Source organism: Poecilia reticulata, chromosome 13 (genome assembly GCF_904066995.2).
Source record: "Poecilia reticulata chromosome 13, P_reticulata-male-v2, whole genome shotgun sequence".
In the NCBI taxonomy this organism is placed as follows: domain Eukaryota; kingdom Metazoa; phylum Chordata; class Actinopteri; order Cyprinodontiformes; family Poeciliidae; genus Poecilia; species Poecilia reticulata.
The window spans coordinates 34,933,382-34,951,857 of NC_088842.1; the positions used below are offsets into that span (position 1 = coordinate 34,933,382).

The 18,476-nt window shown below is 40.9% G+C and overlaps 1 protein-coding gene across 1 annotated transcript; it reads left to right on the forward strand.

The window, feature by feature from the left end:
- The first annotated feature begins 341 nt into the window (after positions 1–341).
- On the forward strand, positions 342–16,224 carry LOC103475241 (sodium/potassium-transporting ATPase subunit beta-3-like). Its single transcript, XM_008426714.3, has 7 exons — positions 342–842; positions 8,471–8,599; positions 9,787–9,885; positions 11,524–11,711; positions 12,780–12,830; positions 12,942–13,028; positions 14,103–16,224. Exons 1-7 carry the CDS (start codon positions 515–517, stop codon positions 14,268–14,270), a joined length of 1,050 nt encoding a protein of 349 aa, XP_008424936.1. The 5' UTR covers positions 342–514; the 3' UTR covers positions 14,271–16,224.
- Positions 16,225–18,476: the final 2,252 nt, after the last annotated feature.

The following is an 18,476-nucleotide window of genomic DNA, read 5'->3' on the forward strand; positions in this document are numbered from 1 at the left end:
TGCCTCATTTAGTCACACACTTGAAACAAACCTATTATATTATATTATATTATATTATATTATATTATATTATATTATATTATATTATATTATATTATAGATGAGAAGTGAGAGTAATCCTGAGGACCAGACTGTAAAAATGCCTCCTCACATAAATGGTCATGTGATTTAATTGGTGTTTAATTAATAAATTAACTAAGAAATTAATTAATTTAGTTAATTAATCAAACCTTCTCCTCTCAGCTTCTCCCTGACTCCATCACTGGAGACCCTCAGGACTCTGTAATGCGCATGCGCCACGTTCTGCAGCAGTCCGTGCGCTGCCGTGTGTGGGTGAGTCAGCGCGCATTCTTTTACGTGCGCGCGCGAGTGTGTGTGTGCGCGCGCGTGTGTGTGTGTGTGAGTGTGTGTGTGCTGGGCTCCAGAGCGAGCATCGCTGACAGACCCAACGGATCGCTGCAAGCGCAGATTAATTAGCCCGGTTCGGTTCGGATCAGCCCGGCGCCGCACCAGCATGTCGTCCGCCCCAGAAGCCCAGAACCAAGAACCGAACCAGGAGCCGCCGAAAGAGACGAACGCGGAGCAGAAACCGGAGGAGAAAGAGGCGCAGGGGGAAGAGAAGGATGCGGCGAAGGAGGAGGTGAAGGTGGAAGAGAAGGAGGAGAAAACGGAGGAGAAAAAGGAGGAGAAGAAGAAAGAGGAGGAAGAGGAGAAGGACAAGAAGAAGAAGAAGAAGGAGCAGAAAAAGGAGGAGAAGAAGGAGGAGAAGAAGGAATCGTGGAAGGATTTCATCTACAACCCGCGGACCGGAGAGTTCCTGGGCCGAACCGCCAGCAGCTGGGGTAAGAGGCGGCCTGGGCCGCGAACCAGGCTCGGTTCTGATCGATTCAACCGAACCGAACCGAAGCTCGGCATGGTGTCTTCATTTATCAAAGATTCTGCTGCTGCTGCGGCCTGAACCGAACTGAGCCAATATCCGGACAATAAAGAGTTAATGTTTAATGATGTCAAATATGTGCAGATTATGTTCACGGTGCCGATTTAATGGACCAGTCCAGATTAACAAACCAGTCCAGATTAACAAACCAGTCCAGATTAATGGACCAGTCCAGATTAATGGACCTGTCCAGATTAATGGACCAGTCCAGATTAACAAACCAGTCCAGATTAATGGACCAGTCCAGATTAACAAACCAGTCCAGATTAATGGACCAGTCCAGATTAACAAACCAGTCCAGATTAATGGACCAGTCCAGATTAACAAACCAGTCCAGATTAACAAACCAGTCCAGATTAACAAACCAGTCCAGATTAATGGACCAGTCCAGATTAATGGACCTGTCCAGATTAATGGACCAGTCCAGATTAACAAACCAGTCCAGATTAATGGACCAGTCCAGATTAACAAACCAGTCCAGATTAACAAACCAGTCCAGATTAATGGACCAGTCCAGATTAATGGACCAGTCCAGATTAACAAACCAGTCCAGATTAATGGACCAGTCCAGATTAACAAACCAGTCCAGATTAACAAACCAGTCCAGATTAATGGACCAGTCCAGATTAACAAACCAGTCCAGATTAACAAACCAGTCCAGATTAATGGACCAGTCCAGATTAACAAACCAGTCCAGATTAACAAACCAGTCCAGATTAATGGACCAGTCCAGATTAATGGACCTGTCCAGATTAACAAACCAGTCCAGATTAATGGACCAGTCCAGATTAATGGACCAGTCTAGATTAATGGACCTGTCCAGATTAACAAACCAGTCCAGATTAACAAACCAGTCCAGATTAATGGACCAGTCCAGATTAACAAACCAGTCCAGATTAACAAACCAGTCCAGATTAACAAACTAGTCCAGATTAATGGACCTGTCCAGATCAACAAACCAGTCCACATTAATAAACCAGTCCAGATTAATGGACCAGTCCAGATTAATAAACCAGTCCAGATTAATAAACCAGTCCAGATTAACAAACCAGTCCAGATTAATAAACCAGTCCAGATTAACAAACCAGTCCAGATTAATAAACCAGTCCAGATTAATGGACCAGTCCAGATTAATGGACCAGTCCAGATTAATAAACCAGTCCAGATTAACAAACCAGTCCAGATTAATAAACCAGTCCAGATTAATAAACCAGTCCAGATTAACAAACCAGTCCAGATTAACAAACCAGTCCGGATTAATGGACCAGTCCAGATTAATAAACCAGTCCAGATTAATAAACCTGTCCAGATTAATAAACCTGTCCAGATTAACAAACCAGTCCAGATTAATAAACCTGTCCAGATTAACAAACCAGTCCAGATTAATAAACCAGTCCAGATAAACAAACCAGTCCAGATTAATAAACCAGTCCAGATTAACAAACCAGTCCAGATTAACAAACCAGTCCGGATTAATAAACCAGTCCAGATTAATGGACCTGTCCAGATTAACAAACTAGTCCAGATTAATGGACCTGTCCAGATTAACAAACCAGTCCAGATTAATAAACCAGTCCAGATTAACAAACCAGTCCAGATTAATAAACCAGTCCAGATTAACAAACCAGTCCGGATTAATGGACCAGTCCAGATTAACAAACCAGTCCAGATTAACAAACCAGTCCAGAATAACAAACCAGTCCGGATTAATGGACCAGTCCAGATTAATGGACCAGTCCAGATTAACAAACCAGTCCAGATTAATAAACCAGTCCAGATTAACGGACCAGTCCAGATTAACAAACCAGTCCAGATTAACAAACCAGTCCAGATTAACAAATCAGTCCAGATTAATGGACCAGTCCAGATTAACAAACCAGTCCAGATTAACAAACCAGTCCAGATTAATGGACCAGTCCAGATTAATGGACCAGTCCAGATTAACAAACCAGTCCAGATTAATAAACCAGTCCAGATTAACGGACCAGTCCAGATTAACAAACCAGTCCAGATTAATAAACCAGTCCAGATTAACGGACCAGTCCAGATTAACAAACCAGTCCAGATTAACAAACCAGTCCAGATTAACAAACCAGTCCAGAATAACAAACCAGTCCGGATTAATGGACCAGTCCAGATTAATGGACCAGTCCAGATTAACAAACCAGTCCAGATTAATAAACCAGTCCAGATTAACGGACCAGTCCAGATTAACAAACCAGTCCAGATTAACAAACCAGTCCAGATTAACAAATCAGTCCAGATTAATGGACCAGTCCAGATTAACAAACCAGTCCAGATTAACAAACCAGTCCAGATTAATGGACCAGTCCAGATTAATGGACCAGTCCAGATTAACAAACCAGTCCAGATTAATAAACCAGTCCAGATTAACGGACCAGTCCAGATTAACAAACCAGTCCAGATTAATAAACCAGTCCAGATTAACGGACCAGTCCAGATTAACAAACCAGTCCAGATTAACAAACCAGTCCAGATTAACAAACCAGTCCAGATTAATGGACTAGTCCAGATTAATAAACCAGTCCAGATTAACAAACCAGTCCAGATTAACAAACCAGTCCAGATTAACAAACCAGTCCGGATTAATGGACCAGTCCAGATTAACAAACCAGTCCAGATTAACAAACCAGTCCGGATTAACAAACCAGTCCGGATTAATGGACCAGTCCAGATTAATGGACCAGTCCGGATTAATGGACCAGTCCAGATTAATGGACCAATAAAGATCTTAATAAAGATCCGGAACGTTTATACGGGTCACAGAAAGTTCAGCAGCAGAAACTGTTTGGCTGACATGGTAAGGACGGCCGCCAGGGGGCAGCAGTGAGTAAAGGTCAAAACACACCGGAACCAGTTTGGAATCCAATCTGGAGGAAAATGGATTCAAATGGTGAACGCAGCCATCAGAACGAGTTCAACGTCTAAAGAACTTCACAGACTGATAGCCGATTCCTGCGACTGCGTGTCTGACAGGAAGGTCATGAGGGAAACAGGAAGTGAGACAAAGTAAAGTGCAGCCACTCTGGGAGAAAATACAAACTAAAATCTTCAGCAAAAAAAAAAAAAGCATTTTAAGGGCTTAGAAGAAAATCATGAAACAGTGAAAGGTTGATGTTGCTCTAGCCCGTTTTTGGTTGATATTCTCGCCTGAAAACTGGACCTTGTGAGTCTGTTGGTCTGTAGAGTCAGAACCTGAATGTCTGGAAAACATCGGATCGGCGCATGAAGGGTTGGACGCTATCGCCTTGTCCTTAAAGCTGCGGTAACTTTAATAAATAAAATGTTTTTTACATATTTGTTAAAACTCTCCCATGTTTGAACAAATTATGAGAAATATAATATAAGAAGATCGATCTCCTCTCTCAGCTACTACTGAAGAAAAGCACCACTACCAACCAAAAACAACCAATCAGAGCCAGGAGGAGGGGCTTAGCGCTGTCAATCATCCTTATGTATTGCTGCTAAATGTCCTAATGGAAAAACAACTTAACATTACAGAAAAATAGTTTTTCTGTTGTCACCGGTTGCCAGGCTAGATGGGGGGGGCATGATTGACAGCACTAAGTCCCGCCTCCTGGATCTGATTGGTTGTTTCTAGTTAGCAGTGGGGGAAAGCAGAGAAGCTCAATTTATTCACATTTTATCTGTCTCAGAGCTAAATGTCACGACATGGTGAGTTTTAACAAAAACAGAAGAAAATATATATTTTTTTAATAAAAGTCAGATGCTGCAGCTTTAAGGCAACGTTATCAGGAAGTGACCAGAGTTTGGACAGGAAGTGAAAAACCCAGAACCTTCTTGCTGCAAGGCAACAGCAACTGCACCACTGTGCAGCCCAACTTCTTACTAATAAACCAAAATATTAAGAAAACTGGTGAGAAAAAAAAATATGTGCCTCCTTATAGGTTTAGAGAAAAATAAACGTAAAACTTTGCTGTTTAATATCTGACTAACTGGCCTTTAAGGTCTTTTGAGTTTGGGCCCCATCTGTTCTGGTTCAGCCACATTGGAAGGTTTTCTAACATGACCAGCCTGTTTAAGACCAATAATTGTTTGGTCTTCAATCATTTTGAAGACCAAACCTTTAGGCTTGGCTCCTTTGATGTGATCATTTAGAGCCAAACTTGAAACTGAATGATAAATCTGACTAACTGCTCAGTCCTAACTCTCACCTGGACGGAGTTTGAACCTGTTCCTGCTTCCAATCAGCTCACCTGAAATAAATCATTTTCTACTTTTTCTGGTTTTAAGCCAACAGACATCCTTCCTCTATCATTATCGGTTTGTTCCATCAGACTTCAGTGTTTATCTGCTCTCTGCTGGATACCACCAGATTTCTGGACTGTCTGTTTCTGCGGAAATGTTTAAAATTGGACTCAGATTATTATTATTTTTGCTTCATCTGCTGCCTCTGTTTGTTTGACGGCCCAGTTTGCTCAAATCAAACCAACTGACACCACATCTGAAGGCTCAGTCAGAGTTGTCTGAACATTTACTGCATAACTGCTCCCTGAAGATGCATTGTTAAGCTGATTTGTGCTGCTTCATGCATTATTCAGACAGACATTAATGCTCAGATATTTTACTAATGTGTCAGCAGTTAAATGTGCCCACAAATCAAATCGATTCTGAATAAACCAGAGTTAGATGTTGCTTTCAGCGGATATCTGGGCTGCAACGAGACACTAAAAATTACCGAGTCAACTCATGACTGAACACATTTAACATTATATAAAAACATTCAGTTAATTTCCTTTTTATTTTCAAACATTTGGCGTTAACTCTCTTCTTCGTGAAAGCGAAACAAAAATGGAGTTGCATCAGATTTTAGCGGTTGGAGGATTTCCCTTTTGTTTTTAGCTAAAGATCAAGAGCCATTTCTTCCGCTAGCTTTTTTAAAAAAATTTTAATTTTTATTTTTTATTAGTATATAAGAATAACTGACAAAAACTCACAACATTTCAAAACAAACAAATATTATAGATCACAACTCCTAATATTAACAAATCACATTGATTTCAAAGGCTCAAGAAAGAAAGAAACAAAAAAAAACACGTTAGGGGGCTACAAACTAAAATCTTTGATTAACTCATACAATTTTACTGCATTTAAATTATGCATCTTTTTTAGACAACTCCTAAAAAAGGAGAGTTCATTTTTAAGAGCATTGATTGAGAGGGAGCATTTTGCATAACGACATTTATGGATATAATATTTTGTTGCAATAATCAGAACATTGACTAAAAATTCCAGATTTTTATCTTTAATGAATAAACCGAATTGAATGTTTTGTAAGGAAACAAAATCCAAATTTATTGTCTTAGAAGACAGAAAGTTACGAAGTTGATCCCATAAGTTTAATACTTCTTTACATCCATAAAACAAATGTTTAGTTGTTTCCAAATGAGTTGTACAAAAACCACAATTCTCTACATTAAAATTAAATCTCACTTTTAAGAATTCATTTGAAGGATATATGTTATTTATAATTTTAAAATGTAGTTCTTTATGTTTGGGAGGAATTGGAAATTTCAAATAATTTGTCCTTATTTTGACTCTCATAGATTTGTTAAAATTTTGTAAGAGCTTTTTGTTCTTTCTGGGTACAAGTTATTTATTGAATACTTGTTCAAAAACTTGTTATTGCATTTATTATCTCTAATGTCCACATACTCAATTTGAATCTTGTGGAGTCTTGGAATAGAGAAATTAGATAAATTGTTCTTAACTGACAAAAAAAGGACATCAGAGATGCTACGTAATACTTTCTTATGATTTGCTAGTGAACAGTCAGTTCCATATTTTCTATTAAATTTCACCATTTCCATCCAATAAGTGAGTAATTGACCAGATCTGTTTATTCCACCAGTCATTCATGAATATAGATGTTCTACCACATAGAATGGCTCTGTTGTTCCACAGTGGGACATTAATTTCTTCCGCTAGCGTTTGTTTTGATTGTATTTACCCAGAATGCCCTGCGCTGTAGTCCACTTCCTGCTTTTGCAGCGGTCTCTCCTTTAGCCTTCAGTTAACTTCGACCGAACCCAGACTGAGGTTTGGGTTCAGTCTGGGTAAGCCCGAGTTCGATTAGCATTCACACCTCACCAAACGAACCGGACTTTCCAGGCAGACGGACTGGAGTTGGATTAAAGCGGCCGAAACAGTGACGGTGGGAGTGCAGCCTTAAAATGACATTAATAACAAAGCTATTGCTACCCGTATGTGATTTTTTTTTCATTTGTACCATTTCCATTTATGTTATTAAATCGGGTTCATAGCCGATAGTTTTCAAATGTCTGCAGTCTGAACCGTCGTGTCGCATTTTATCCGACTTTTACATCAGTGACGTGAAACGTGCGTCATAATTCTGCAGCAGAAGAAGACAGACGGTAAATCTGCACATAAACAATGTCTGGAAGTGATGAAGTGATGAAAGAAGTCTGAGTCAGTGAACGCATCACGCACCAACCTCCTGGTCCGACTCCATTTCCAGACAGAACCGGGTCAGAAGCTGCAGTCAGCGGTTCGCTGCTGTCAGACGATCTGGTGACGATATTCTCAGCTTGCATTGGGTAAAAACATTTAAAATCCACCCATAGAAGGGGACGTCCATTGTTACTGCCGTAAACAGAAGTCTGCTGTGTGACGTCTATCTTCTTCTTCTGCGCATGCGGGTCACTTTGCTGCCGTAATATTGAAGTCTAATTGCTGCTGCATTTAATTAGTAATACGAATAAAATCGAATATCAGCAGCAAAAAATCTAAATTGAGCATCAAGACTTGCTGTGTGTGTAGACTTAGTTAACGAATGAATTAATTTAGACATAATTCTAGCCACTAGATGGTAGCAAAAACAAAATAGGATCTTTGGAATGTGTTAAATATGCATAAACAGGCATTGGTGGTGTAGAATAATCTCATTGGGTTTGTGATGATTTGAGGCAAACGGTGTTAAACGAAGAATGAGACACAGGAAGGATAAAAATATTTCATTTATCCTGTTAAGCATCACAACATGAAGTAGGAAAACTAAACTTTGGGAGCGATTTTTTTTTAGGAGTTGATTCTTTTTGCAATCAACTGGATGATTGTGCTGCTTTAGTACTAAGTAAAATAAATAAAGTCTTTATTGTCTTTGTACTGTCCTGTACAGTGTACACAGGAGCGATGGAATTGGGGGTGCCCCAATGACAACAAATGCAAAAGAAACGTGTTGTACCAAAATTATTTTTACATTTTGATTAGACTATTTGTCTATAAAATTTTAATAGAAATAAAAAAATGTCCATCTGCATTGATTGCTGTTGCTTTCAGGTTATATTTGCCTGTAGAACTGAGGTTGGGGGCCACACAAATTCATCCAGAGGACTGCACACGGCCCCCAAGCCACATTTTGGACACCTCTGGTTTAAGCCAACTGCAGTAGCCAAAACTTAGTCAACACTTTCACTTCCTATTTGTTTCTGCAGATATAAACAAAGAAATGTTTGATTTTTTTCCCTCTAGGTCTCATTTTCCTCTTCTACCTCATCTTTTATGGCGTCCTGACGGGAATGTTCGTCCTCACCATATGGGTGATGCTGCAGACGTTGGATGACGCCGTTCCCCGGCACCAGGACCGCCTGGCCTCTCCAGGTGACCCCACCGAAATCTGCCAGCTGCTGCATTATGCTGCAGGACATTGCATGATGCTGCAGGATGGTGCAGAATGCTGCATAACGCTGCAGGACGCAGCATGATGCTGCCAGCTGCTGCATGATGCTGCATAACGCTGCAGGACGCAGCATGATGCTGCCAGCTGCTCCATGATGCTGCATAACGCTGCAGGACGCAGCATGATGCTGCCAGCTGCTGCATGATGCTGCATAACGCTGCAGGACGCAGCATGATGCTGCCAGCTGCTGCATGATGCTGCATAACGCTGCAGGACGCAGCATGATGCTGCCATCTGCTGCATGATGCTGCATAACGCTGCAGGACGCAGCATGATGCTGCCAGCTGCTCCATGATGCTGCATAACGCTGCAGGACGCAGCATGATGCTGCCAGCTGCTGCATGATGCTGCATAACGCTGCAGGATGCAGCATGATGCTGCCATCTGCTGCATGATGCTGCATAACGCTGCAGGACGCAGCATGATGCTGCCAGCTGCTCCATGATGCTGCATAACGCTGCAGGACGCAGCATGATGCTGCCAGCTGCTGCATGATGCTGCATAACGCTGCAGGACGCAGCATGATGCTGCCAGCTGCTGCATGATGCTGCATAACGCTGCAGGACGCAGCCTGATGCTGCCATCTGCTGCATGATGCTGCATAACGCTGCAGGACGCAGCATGATGCTGCCAGCTGCTCCATGATGCTGCATAACGCTGCAGGACGCAGCATGATGCTGCCAGCTGCTGCATGATGCTGCATAACGCTGCAGGATGCAGCATGATGCTGCCATCTGCTGCATGATGCTGCATAACGCTGCAGGACGCAGCATGATGCTGCCAGCTGCTGCATGATGCTGCATAACGCTGCAGGACGCAGCATGATGCTGCCAGCTGCTGCATGATGCTGCATAACGCTGCATGATGCTGCAGGACATTGCATGATGCTGCATAACGCTGCAGGACGCAGCATGATGCTGCCAGCTGCTGCATGATGCTGCATAACGCTGCAGGACATTGCATGATGCTGCATAACGCTGCAGGACGCAGCATGATGCTACCAGCTGCTGCATGATGCTGCTAGCTGCTGCATGATGCTGCTAGCTGCTGCAGGATGCTGCAGCTGTGTTCTCTCTGCCTCATGATTTCATGCGTTGCTTCGTTTCAGGTCTGGTTGTTCGTCCTCATGCTGTTGATATTTCCTACAACCGCTCGGATCCAACTAAATACAACCCGTACGTCCAGCAGCTGCACGACCTTCTGCAGCGTGAGTCAAACCCAGATACTCCACGTTTTAGAGCACATGTGTCAAACTCAAGGCACGGGGGCCAAATCCGACCCGCCAAAGCTTTTTTTTGTGGCCCTCCAGCCTCCAGAGGGGACACATAATGAGAACCTTCAAGATAACAATTGTGTGCCGAAAGGGACAGTGTTATGTGTTTTCCAGGCACATTGTACCATTTTATACCATGATCAGGTAACAATGTTACTTTTATGACTCAAAGACATTTTACTTCCTAATTTAACGCCTTGAAATTGGGCCTCTGTCTCTTTAAAAACTCCCCCTCTTTCTAAAGCTCTGCCTTCAGGAAGTCGTCTCAACATGGCTCCTTTACTAATCTGTTTTTACCAGCGTTGCTGTGAGCAGCAGCTCCACCAGGTGTTTGCTAATTGCTCCTGGATAGTCTGAAGGGTCTGAGTGGGGGAGGAGCAGTGCCTCGAAGGCGGGGCCAGGCCCCCCCAGGCGTTTTGGACATCTGAATGGTTCCCATGGAGATTGAAGAAATGAAAAAAAGAAAAATGAAAGCAAGACTGCGGGAATATTTTTGATGAGGGAATAACATTATAACATGACGGAAAGATTAAACAGGAGATTTTACATAAAAATCCCTTTTAAATATTATATAATCAATCAAATCAAAGCATCTTTTAGACTAAAATGGTCACCAACATTGAGTTGAAGCGATGCTATCTCCTACCTGCAGGTGGCAGTATCTCTTATACTGCTGCCTCAGCCTTACTTGATCTAAAGCAGTGGTTCTTAACCTGGTTCGATCGAACCCCAGGGGTTCGGCGGAGCCTCTGCCGCGGAGGTAAAGACACATTAACTTGTGTAAAGTCGTGATGACGCCCCGCTTTGCCATCACTTGCTGCAGAGGATCAGTTACATTGCTTAGCCCAGGGGTGTCAAACTCCAGTCCTCAAGGGCAGCTGTCCTGCAGTGTTTAGATGTGCCACAGGTACAAAACACTGGAATGAAATGGCTTCATTACCTCCTCGTTGTGTAGATCAGTTCTCCAGAGCCTTGCTAATGACCTAATTATTCTATTCAGGTGTGGTGCAGCAGAGGCACATCTAAAAGTTGCAGGACACCGGCCCTCGAGGACTGGAGTTTGACACCCCTGGCTTAGCCAATCAGAGGATCACGTAACATTGCTTAGCCAATCAGAGGATCACGTAACATTGCTTAGCCAATCAGAGCTGCGGAGGAGCCCTGATTGAAGTAGCTCCACTCTTTTTACCAAATTCTATAGTCTAAATCTGCTCCTTAGTCGCATCTTTTCGGGGTTGCTACTGCCTCTAGTGGCGTGGGGGTGGTAACACAGCTAATATAATTACATTACTAAATAAGAATACCGCAAAGTATGTTGCTTGTCGGGGAGAGGGGTGAGGGGAAGGAGGAATGAGAAGGGTTCGGTGAATGCGCATATGAAACTGGGGGGTTCGGTACCTCAATGAAGGTTAAGAACCACTGATCTAAAGTTATACTATATGATCGATATGGAACCAAAAGTGAATATCACAAGCTGACAACGTTCATGATCAAAATGAGTTTTTCTCCCCAGGATGTTGCTTTCTATTAGTGCTGATGCTTTCACAATAAAAGCCCGTTTCCTGTTTGCAGAGTACAACGACAGCATCCAGGAGGGGAACGACTTGTGTCTGGTGGGCGAATACACGGACCAGGACGACCAGCCCAAGAAGAAGGTCTGCCAGTTCAAACGCAGCAATCTGCGCCAGTGCTCCGGTTTGCCGGACGCCAGCTTCGGTTACGCCGAGGGGCAGCCCTGCATCATCATCAAGCTGAACCGGGTCAGTACAGAACCAGCATTAACTCAGGGTACTTTAAATGGTTGGACGCGTCGTGGTGTTTGTCTGGGAGGAGTTTAATTCACTCAGATCATTTCAAAGCTCAGATTTTAACACAAAAATCAGCTTATATCGCTGAATCAGATAAAAACAAAGTCTATACCATGTTTTCTCAGCAGAGGGCGCTGTGGTTGTTTGTACAGCTCAGTATTAGAATCAGGCTAAGAAAACATGTAACTATGGGAGTAAAGTTTTAATAGGATGAAGTTAGAATGTTAAAATTAATTAAGACTTTATTCTAATATTAAAACAACTTTACTGTGGTTATTATAATGACTTTATTCTCATACAACTTTATTCTTGTAACATTGCGACTTTATTTTTGCATCATTACGTCTTTATTCTTGTGTCTTTACATTTTTAATACGGTGTTTAACTGACGTCCTAAAGGGCTGCGGGTTTTAATGGTTTTATCTTTTTTAATCTTTTTTTTTTTCACAATCTCTCTTACTGTTTATTCAATGTCACATGCTGTTTTTATTTATTTATTCATTTATTTTTAATTATGTAAAGCACTTTGAAATGCCTCGCTGCTGAAATGGATTCATTTGCATATTATTACGACTTTATTTTCCTGATATTATGATTTTATTGTCATATTATTGTGATTTTATCCTTGTATTATTTTGACTTTTTGCAACTTATTTTGACTTTGTTCTCATTCGACTATTACTGTTTTATTGTGATTTTATTTTCTTATTATTTCAACTTTATTCTTGTGTTGTGACTTCATTTGTGTATTGATATGAATTTATTCTCGTAATTAAATTTAATAACTTTTTTCTGAGCCGTACTCCATCGTATGCTTTAGCGTTATTTTTATCTTGCGGGATAAATGGATTGTTCTTGCAGACTGAACTCCAGTAAAGACATAAATTCTAGTTTATTTTTGATAACCTGAAACATTTTTTTGAATAAATTCGTCATTATTTAGTTTATCATGGAGCTTTAGCTGTTAGAGTGTGAGATTTCTAATAAATCAAAAAGCAATAACTCCATTTGTGTCTGCAGGTCATTGGACTGAAACCGGAAGGAGATCCGTACATCAACTGTACCGCCAAGGTAACGGCCTAACATCAATCCCATCATGCACCTGTGAATGTTTTTGTGTGTAGATGTTTAGTATCTGCTGTGAATGAGCACAGAAACAGAACCAGTCTGTGTTTTCTGCAGAGAAACACCCCGCTGCAGATGATTTACTTCCCGCCTGAAGGTCGCCTGGATAAGATGTTTTTCCCGTATTACGGCAAGATCGCTCACGTGAGTGAAGGCTGTTTGCTTCTCACACGCACAGAGGACCTGAAAACACTCATACAAACCTAAATTCATGACTTCATGACTCTAGATTATTTATTTTGCACCATTTTTCTGAAACTTTTCAGATAAAAAAATCTCATTGGGTTCAAAAGTCTTTCTTGCAATATCCTCAGTGGCCACATGATGTCGCCACTGCCAACTATGAAAGTTTGTCTGAGACGGTGAAGATATTTAATTATGTTGTTATAGTTTAATGAAATGATTTGCACTATATAGTACACTGTTTTGGTAAAAGTATTGAGTTACTTACCTTCATGTGTACATGAATAGGAGTGCAGATCCATTTTTGATCAAAAAGATTTAATGTGACGTTGGAAATATCTTCGGATCTACTCAGAAGGTTAAGGTTGCAGGGTGTGTTTTTAGGAATTTTCACTTTTCTTCCAGAAAGCTACTTGTGAGGTCGGACACTGATGTTGGACTAGATGGATTTGGGTCGTAGAAAACAATCCATTTTTGCATTACATGTTTGCTGGAAGTGAAAATATGCATAAAAGTTTGTTTCCATTTGCAAGATGGGACCAATATAAAATCATTGCTTTTTAAAAAAATTTAAATATCACAACAACCACATATTAAAGAATGTTATCTTAAGTAAAAATAAGAAAATAATGATGTGACGTTTTCGTGGGGGTGCTATGACTTTTCCAGAGAGAGCTACAGCGCCCCCTAGCGCTGCCACTGTGGAGAAAAAGCTTACATCAGCAGAGAGCCATCCAGAAGTTGTGAAGAAAAGGGATAAACTGGCTATGCTTCAACTTGAAAGAAAGTTTTGATTGTTCTTCATAAACATAAATGGACATAAATGAAAATATTTACCCAGAAAAAGCTGCTGGTTATCAACCCAACATCATCAGAAACAGAGAGAAAACGCTACAGTTGTTTTATTAAACCAAAATGAACTTGATAAAACGTGTCGTTTGTCTTTAGCTGATTCTCTCCTCACATGCCAGATTGCTGCCGGGTCGGTGTGATCCGAACCAGAACGTTTACCTCTGACTCTGCTTGTGTCCGCAGCCGGATTACGTCCAGCCACTGGTGGCCGTCAAGCTGCTGCTAACTAAGGAGGACTACAACGTGGAGCAGACGGTGGAATGTAAAGTGGAGGGATCCAACCTGCGCAACAGCGACGAGCGGGACAAGTATCTGGGTCGGGTCACTTTCCGGGTCAAAGTGTTTCAGTAAACGCTTGGTGCAATTTTACACTGAAACTAATTTTAAATTCAGGAAACTTTTAGCCCAGACCTGATCTGCTCCTGCAAGTCTGAATCAACTGGATCCAACAATGAAATCCGGACCACTGAGGTTTAACGACACACTGCCAGAACCTCCGCAGCATCCTGGTGGTTCAGCCCAGTTTGACAGATGGCTCACCCGTTTCTGTTCTGCTGCAGTGGATCCTGTTGAGGCGCTGGGAGCAGATCAGGTCTGATGTGGAAGCATGTGAGCCCAGAGCACATCAGTGTGTTGTTTTTAGACTTTTCTATGTTAGTGAGATAATAAAAAGTAAATTGATTCCTATCGTGAGTCGCAGGGCAGCGCAGCAGAGTCCGCCTGAGATAGCAAACATTTTTCATTAAAAGTCACACGGTCAAAAATCAAAGAATATTTCCATAATTCTGACCGGGATGTTCTGGTTCTGCAGCAGCTGAAACACATAATTCATACATACAGCAGGAAAGTATCGCTTCTTAACTTTCTTTAGTTAAAATCTCAGAATGAACATTGATATTACTAATCCATAGAAATAACAATAAATGTGTTTCTAACCGGTGGATAAAAAGCTTGGTTTAGAGTCAGGTTTGGAAAGCAGGCAACCTCGATTCAGATTACCGGGTCAGCAGAACCGGTGCTGCAGGAAGAACCGAGTCCTGAGTTACTGCAGCTGATGCTAATGCTGATTGCTAAGGGACAGTGTCAGATTGTAATCTGGTTTTCTTGGAGTTGAGTTGTTTGAAATACAACCCAGTGCAGCTGTTAGTGTAAATCTGAGCCTTATCGACAAAATTAATTTAGGGGAAACCAAGTGGGCTAAATATTTTCAAAGTTAGCAAAAGCGGTAAAGTGCTAAACAAACAATTTGCTCCCATATTAACATATTAGTGGGATAATAGAAGTGATAAAAGGCTTCATCCAACCATTAACCATGAGTGACAGGAAAAGATGTTCTTGTTGAGAATTTCCCCAAAAAGTGTGGAAAATGTTTGAAATTCTGCCAAAACTTATGAGCTCAACTTTAACTTCAGCAGGCAGATAAACAAGAATCCTAACAAAAAGGAAAAAAATAGACTTTGTCACCACTTCAGTAGGTTAACCAGCCTGGAGGAATCTGCTTGTTGGACCAGGGTTCAAATACCGGACGAGCCCCCAATTACTGCCAGCTTAGCTCAGGTCATGAAGAAGGGAATCAGTACTGACACTAGGTCAGTTTGACACTTAGCTTATGTTTCAGTGAAACATCAGATGTTGTCACTTGTTTACATGTCCAGATTTCTGAAGATGGGAACAGAAAACTAGCGAATTAAATGAGTCATGAAGACCTAGCAGACGGCGACCCAGAGTCAAACTGTTGAACCAAAAGATTCCAGCCAGCTGTTGGGTCACAGATGGGAAATAAATATCCCACTTCCAGGAACCCATTGGCCCATTCACACTAATGGTGACTCTATATTTATGAGTAATAGCTACCAAAAAGTATTTTTAAAAAGTGACTTCCACTGCGCTGCCCTTCCCCCATCCGTGGAAAATTTAGCAAAAGAAAGATTTAACCTAATACAGTTATTATTTTAGCAGATTTTATTTATCTATTTATTTCTCGGATTTGTGAGATCATATTCATCAAGTGTAATTTTTTTGTTCTGTTTATCAGCCTGTACAGTTTTTAAAATGTGAACTACGTGTGATTGTAATGAGTTTTTGTGTGACCATCAAACACCATGAAACGTATCAGCAGAGTTTCAATTGGAGAAAAGCTGTTATGGCATCACTGCTGTTTAAATGTGCTGTGAAATCTTTTGTTTTCTTCACAATAACAGAGAAATTGCTATGAAAAACATGAAATGACCTGATGATGATGAAAAATAAACTGAATAAAATGATGAATCAACTCTGCTCTAAATAAATTATACATCTTCTAAAATGTGCTCCCTCGTTCTTTATCTTTATCACTGGAGTCTCAACATGCTCCAGTGTTGTGTGATCTTTTATTTGGACAAGACAGATACTTACTCTCCCAGATTCCTGTGAATAAAAAAGGGGCGGAGCCTCACAGAGATACTGATCAGGTAGAAAAACAAACACTTCAGTTGTTTTGACTCCATTGTGATGGGATGACGAAGAAGAAAGAAAGATGAACTGATTCAGGTGAGAGTTACTTCTTGTTTTTTCAGTCTTCAGCACTTTGGTTCATATATTGATCTAAAACTGATCGGATACAACATCTGTTGGACCAATCAGAATCCAGATCAGCTTTAAGTCTCAATGTTTTTGACTTGCTCTGTAATTCACATCTTTGAAAGCTGGAGAACTGACTGATGAAGAAAGAGTGGAAATCAAAACATTAGAGACATGAAGCAGAATGATACACAATGCACTGTTATCACAAACTGAATCTGGTGAAACGACTTTTCACATTTCTGTGAGGATCAACTTAAACCAGGATACAGAGAATACGAAAGTTAAGAACATGTCTGCAAGCGGGATCTCTGGATAGACCTGTTTATCTTGATTTTTTAATTATGAGATCACTAGGTGAGATAACAATGAGGTTAAAGGAAGTTTTGATCTCTGCTCTGAAACGAATAGAGACGTTATGGTTGGCTAGGAGTTTTTCTGGGTGAAACAAAACAAAGTTAAATGTTAAAATCATTAACTGATTCAGTACAAAATAAATTACAAGTGTGAAAATGTCGTTAATTTCTTGACCTGCTATTGAACTTCCACCATCAGGTGTCAGAACGAAAAATACAAATGTTGCTAAAAATGAAAAACACAAAGAAGAGGGATTAACCTGTAAGCTTTAAAAAACACAACAAATTATTTTCCTTTCTTCTGTTTGTGTTGGAAAAGGAGGAGCCATTGGTCAATGATGCCGCAAGCAGCTCTCATCCCCCGAAGCTCCTCTCAAATCCAACCCAGAAGAAGAAGAGTACCGAGTGATGGTGGTGCCATCAAATTTTTTTGGCAGATTTTAAATACCTTGGGTCGTTCCTGGACAGTCGGCTCAACTTTGCTGAAAACACTGACTATATTTTGAAGAACTGATCTCAGAGACTCTACCTTTTAAGAAGACTTGGTGATCATGCAGTGACCCCTATGTCTTGAATTTGGTGGGGGTGGGAAATCATATTTTATTTATCACTACAGAAGGGTTCAGTGAATGCGTATATGAAACTGGTGGGTTCGGCACCTCAAAAAAGGTTAAGAACCACTGACCTACAGCAAACGTTTCGGGCGAGAGACGGGGTCGCCTGGACAGGTCACCTGGACAGGTCACCTGGACAGGTCGCCAGTCCATCGCAGGACAACACAGAAACAGACAGGACACCGTCATTCACACACACCTCAGAGTAAACCTGCAGACAACAAACAAAGGATGCTTAAATAGGGCTGCAGTAACCTAAACCTGCCACATGAGGGAGCCACAACACAGCACAGGGACAAAAAGAATACAAAATGACCTGAAGCAGCAAATGAAGAAAATAAATCAAAGTTTTGTGAAGGTTGGCAGAAATAAGTGAATATGGTTATGTTCCTGGTTTCCTCCTCCAGCTGGTCTGAGTTTATAAAAAAATAACAAATATAAATAAACCAGACAAAGTTTCCACCCATTAGAAAATATGTCCAAATAAAATAACTTGAACTTAATTTATGCATAATAATAAAGTAAATGATGAAAAAGTAAATCCTGTTTGCGGTGGGAGAATCCAGCACAAACTTTTCTCTGGAGTCACTTTACCTTTGAGTAAAATTATGCAGAAGCAGCGATATTTTTTACTTGACTACAGTCTTTATGCTGCTCTGCTGGAGATGAACGTTTGCAGAATGTTTTTAAATGAAACTGAATTTCTTCCTGGCTTTTCAGGCCACAGTGACACACATCCTCCTGAAGGTTTCTCTGATCACGTCTCCTTTGAATAAACGTGTAGAATAAAGTGTTCTGTTTTTATTCTGGTAATCTTTATTGTTCTTAATAAAAGTCATTTGGACGTTTCCCCAGTTAAACTGGACTCAGTGTGTGACATAAGCGCTGTGTTTGTTTTTTTCCTGGATAAATACATTGAAAGGTAAATGTATCATATGGTTTGTATAACAGTTGTTATTTCGTTGAAAAACTATTCCGTATTTCCACTTCTAAAACTGATTTTTGGGCAGGTCATATTGGGTTTTTTT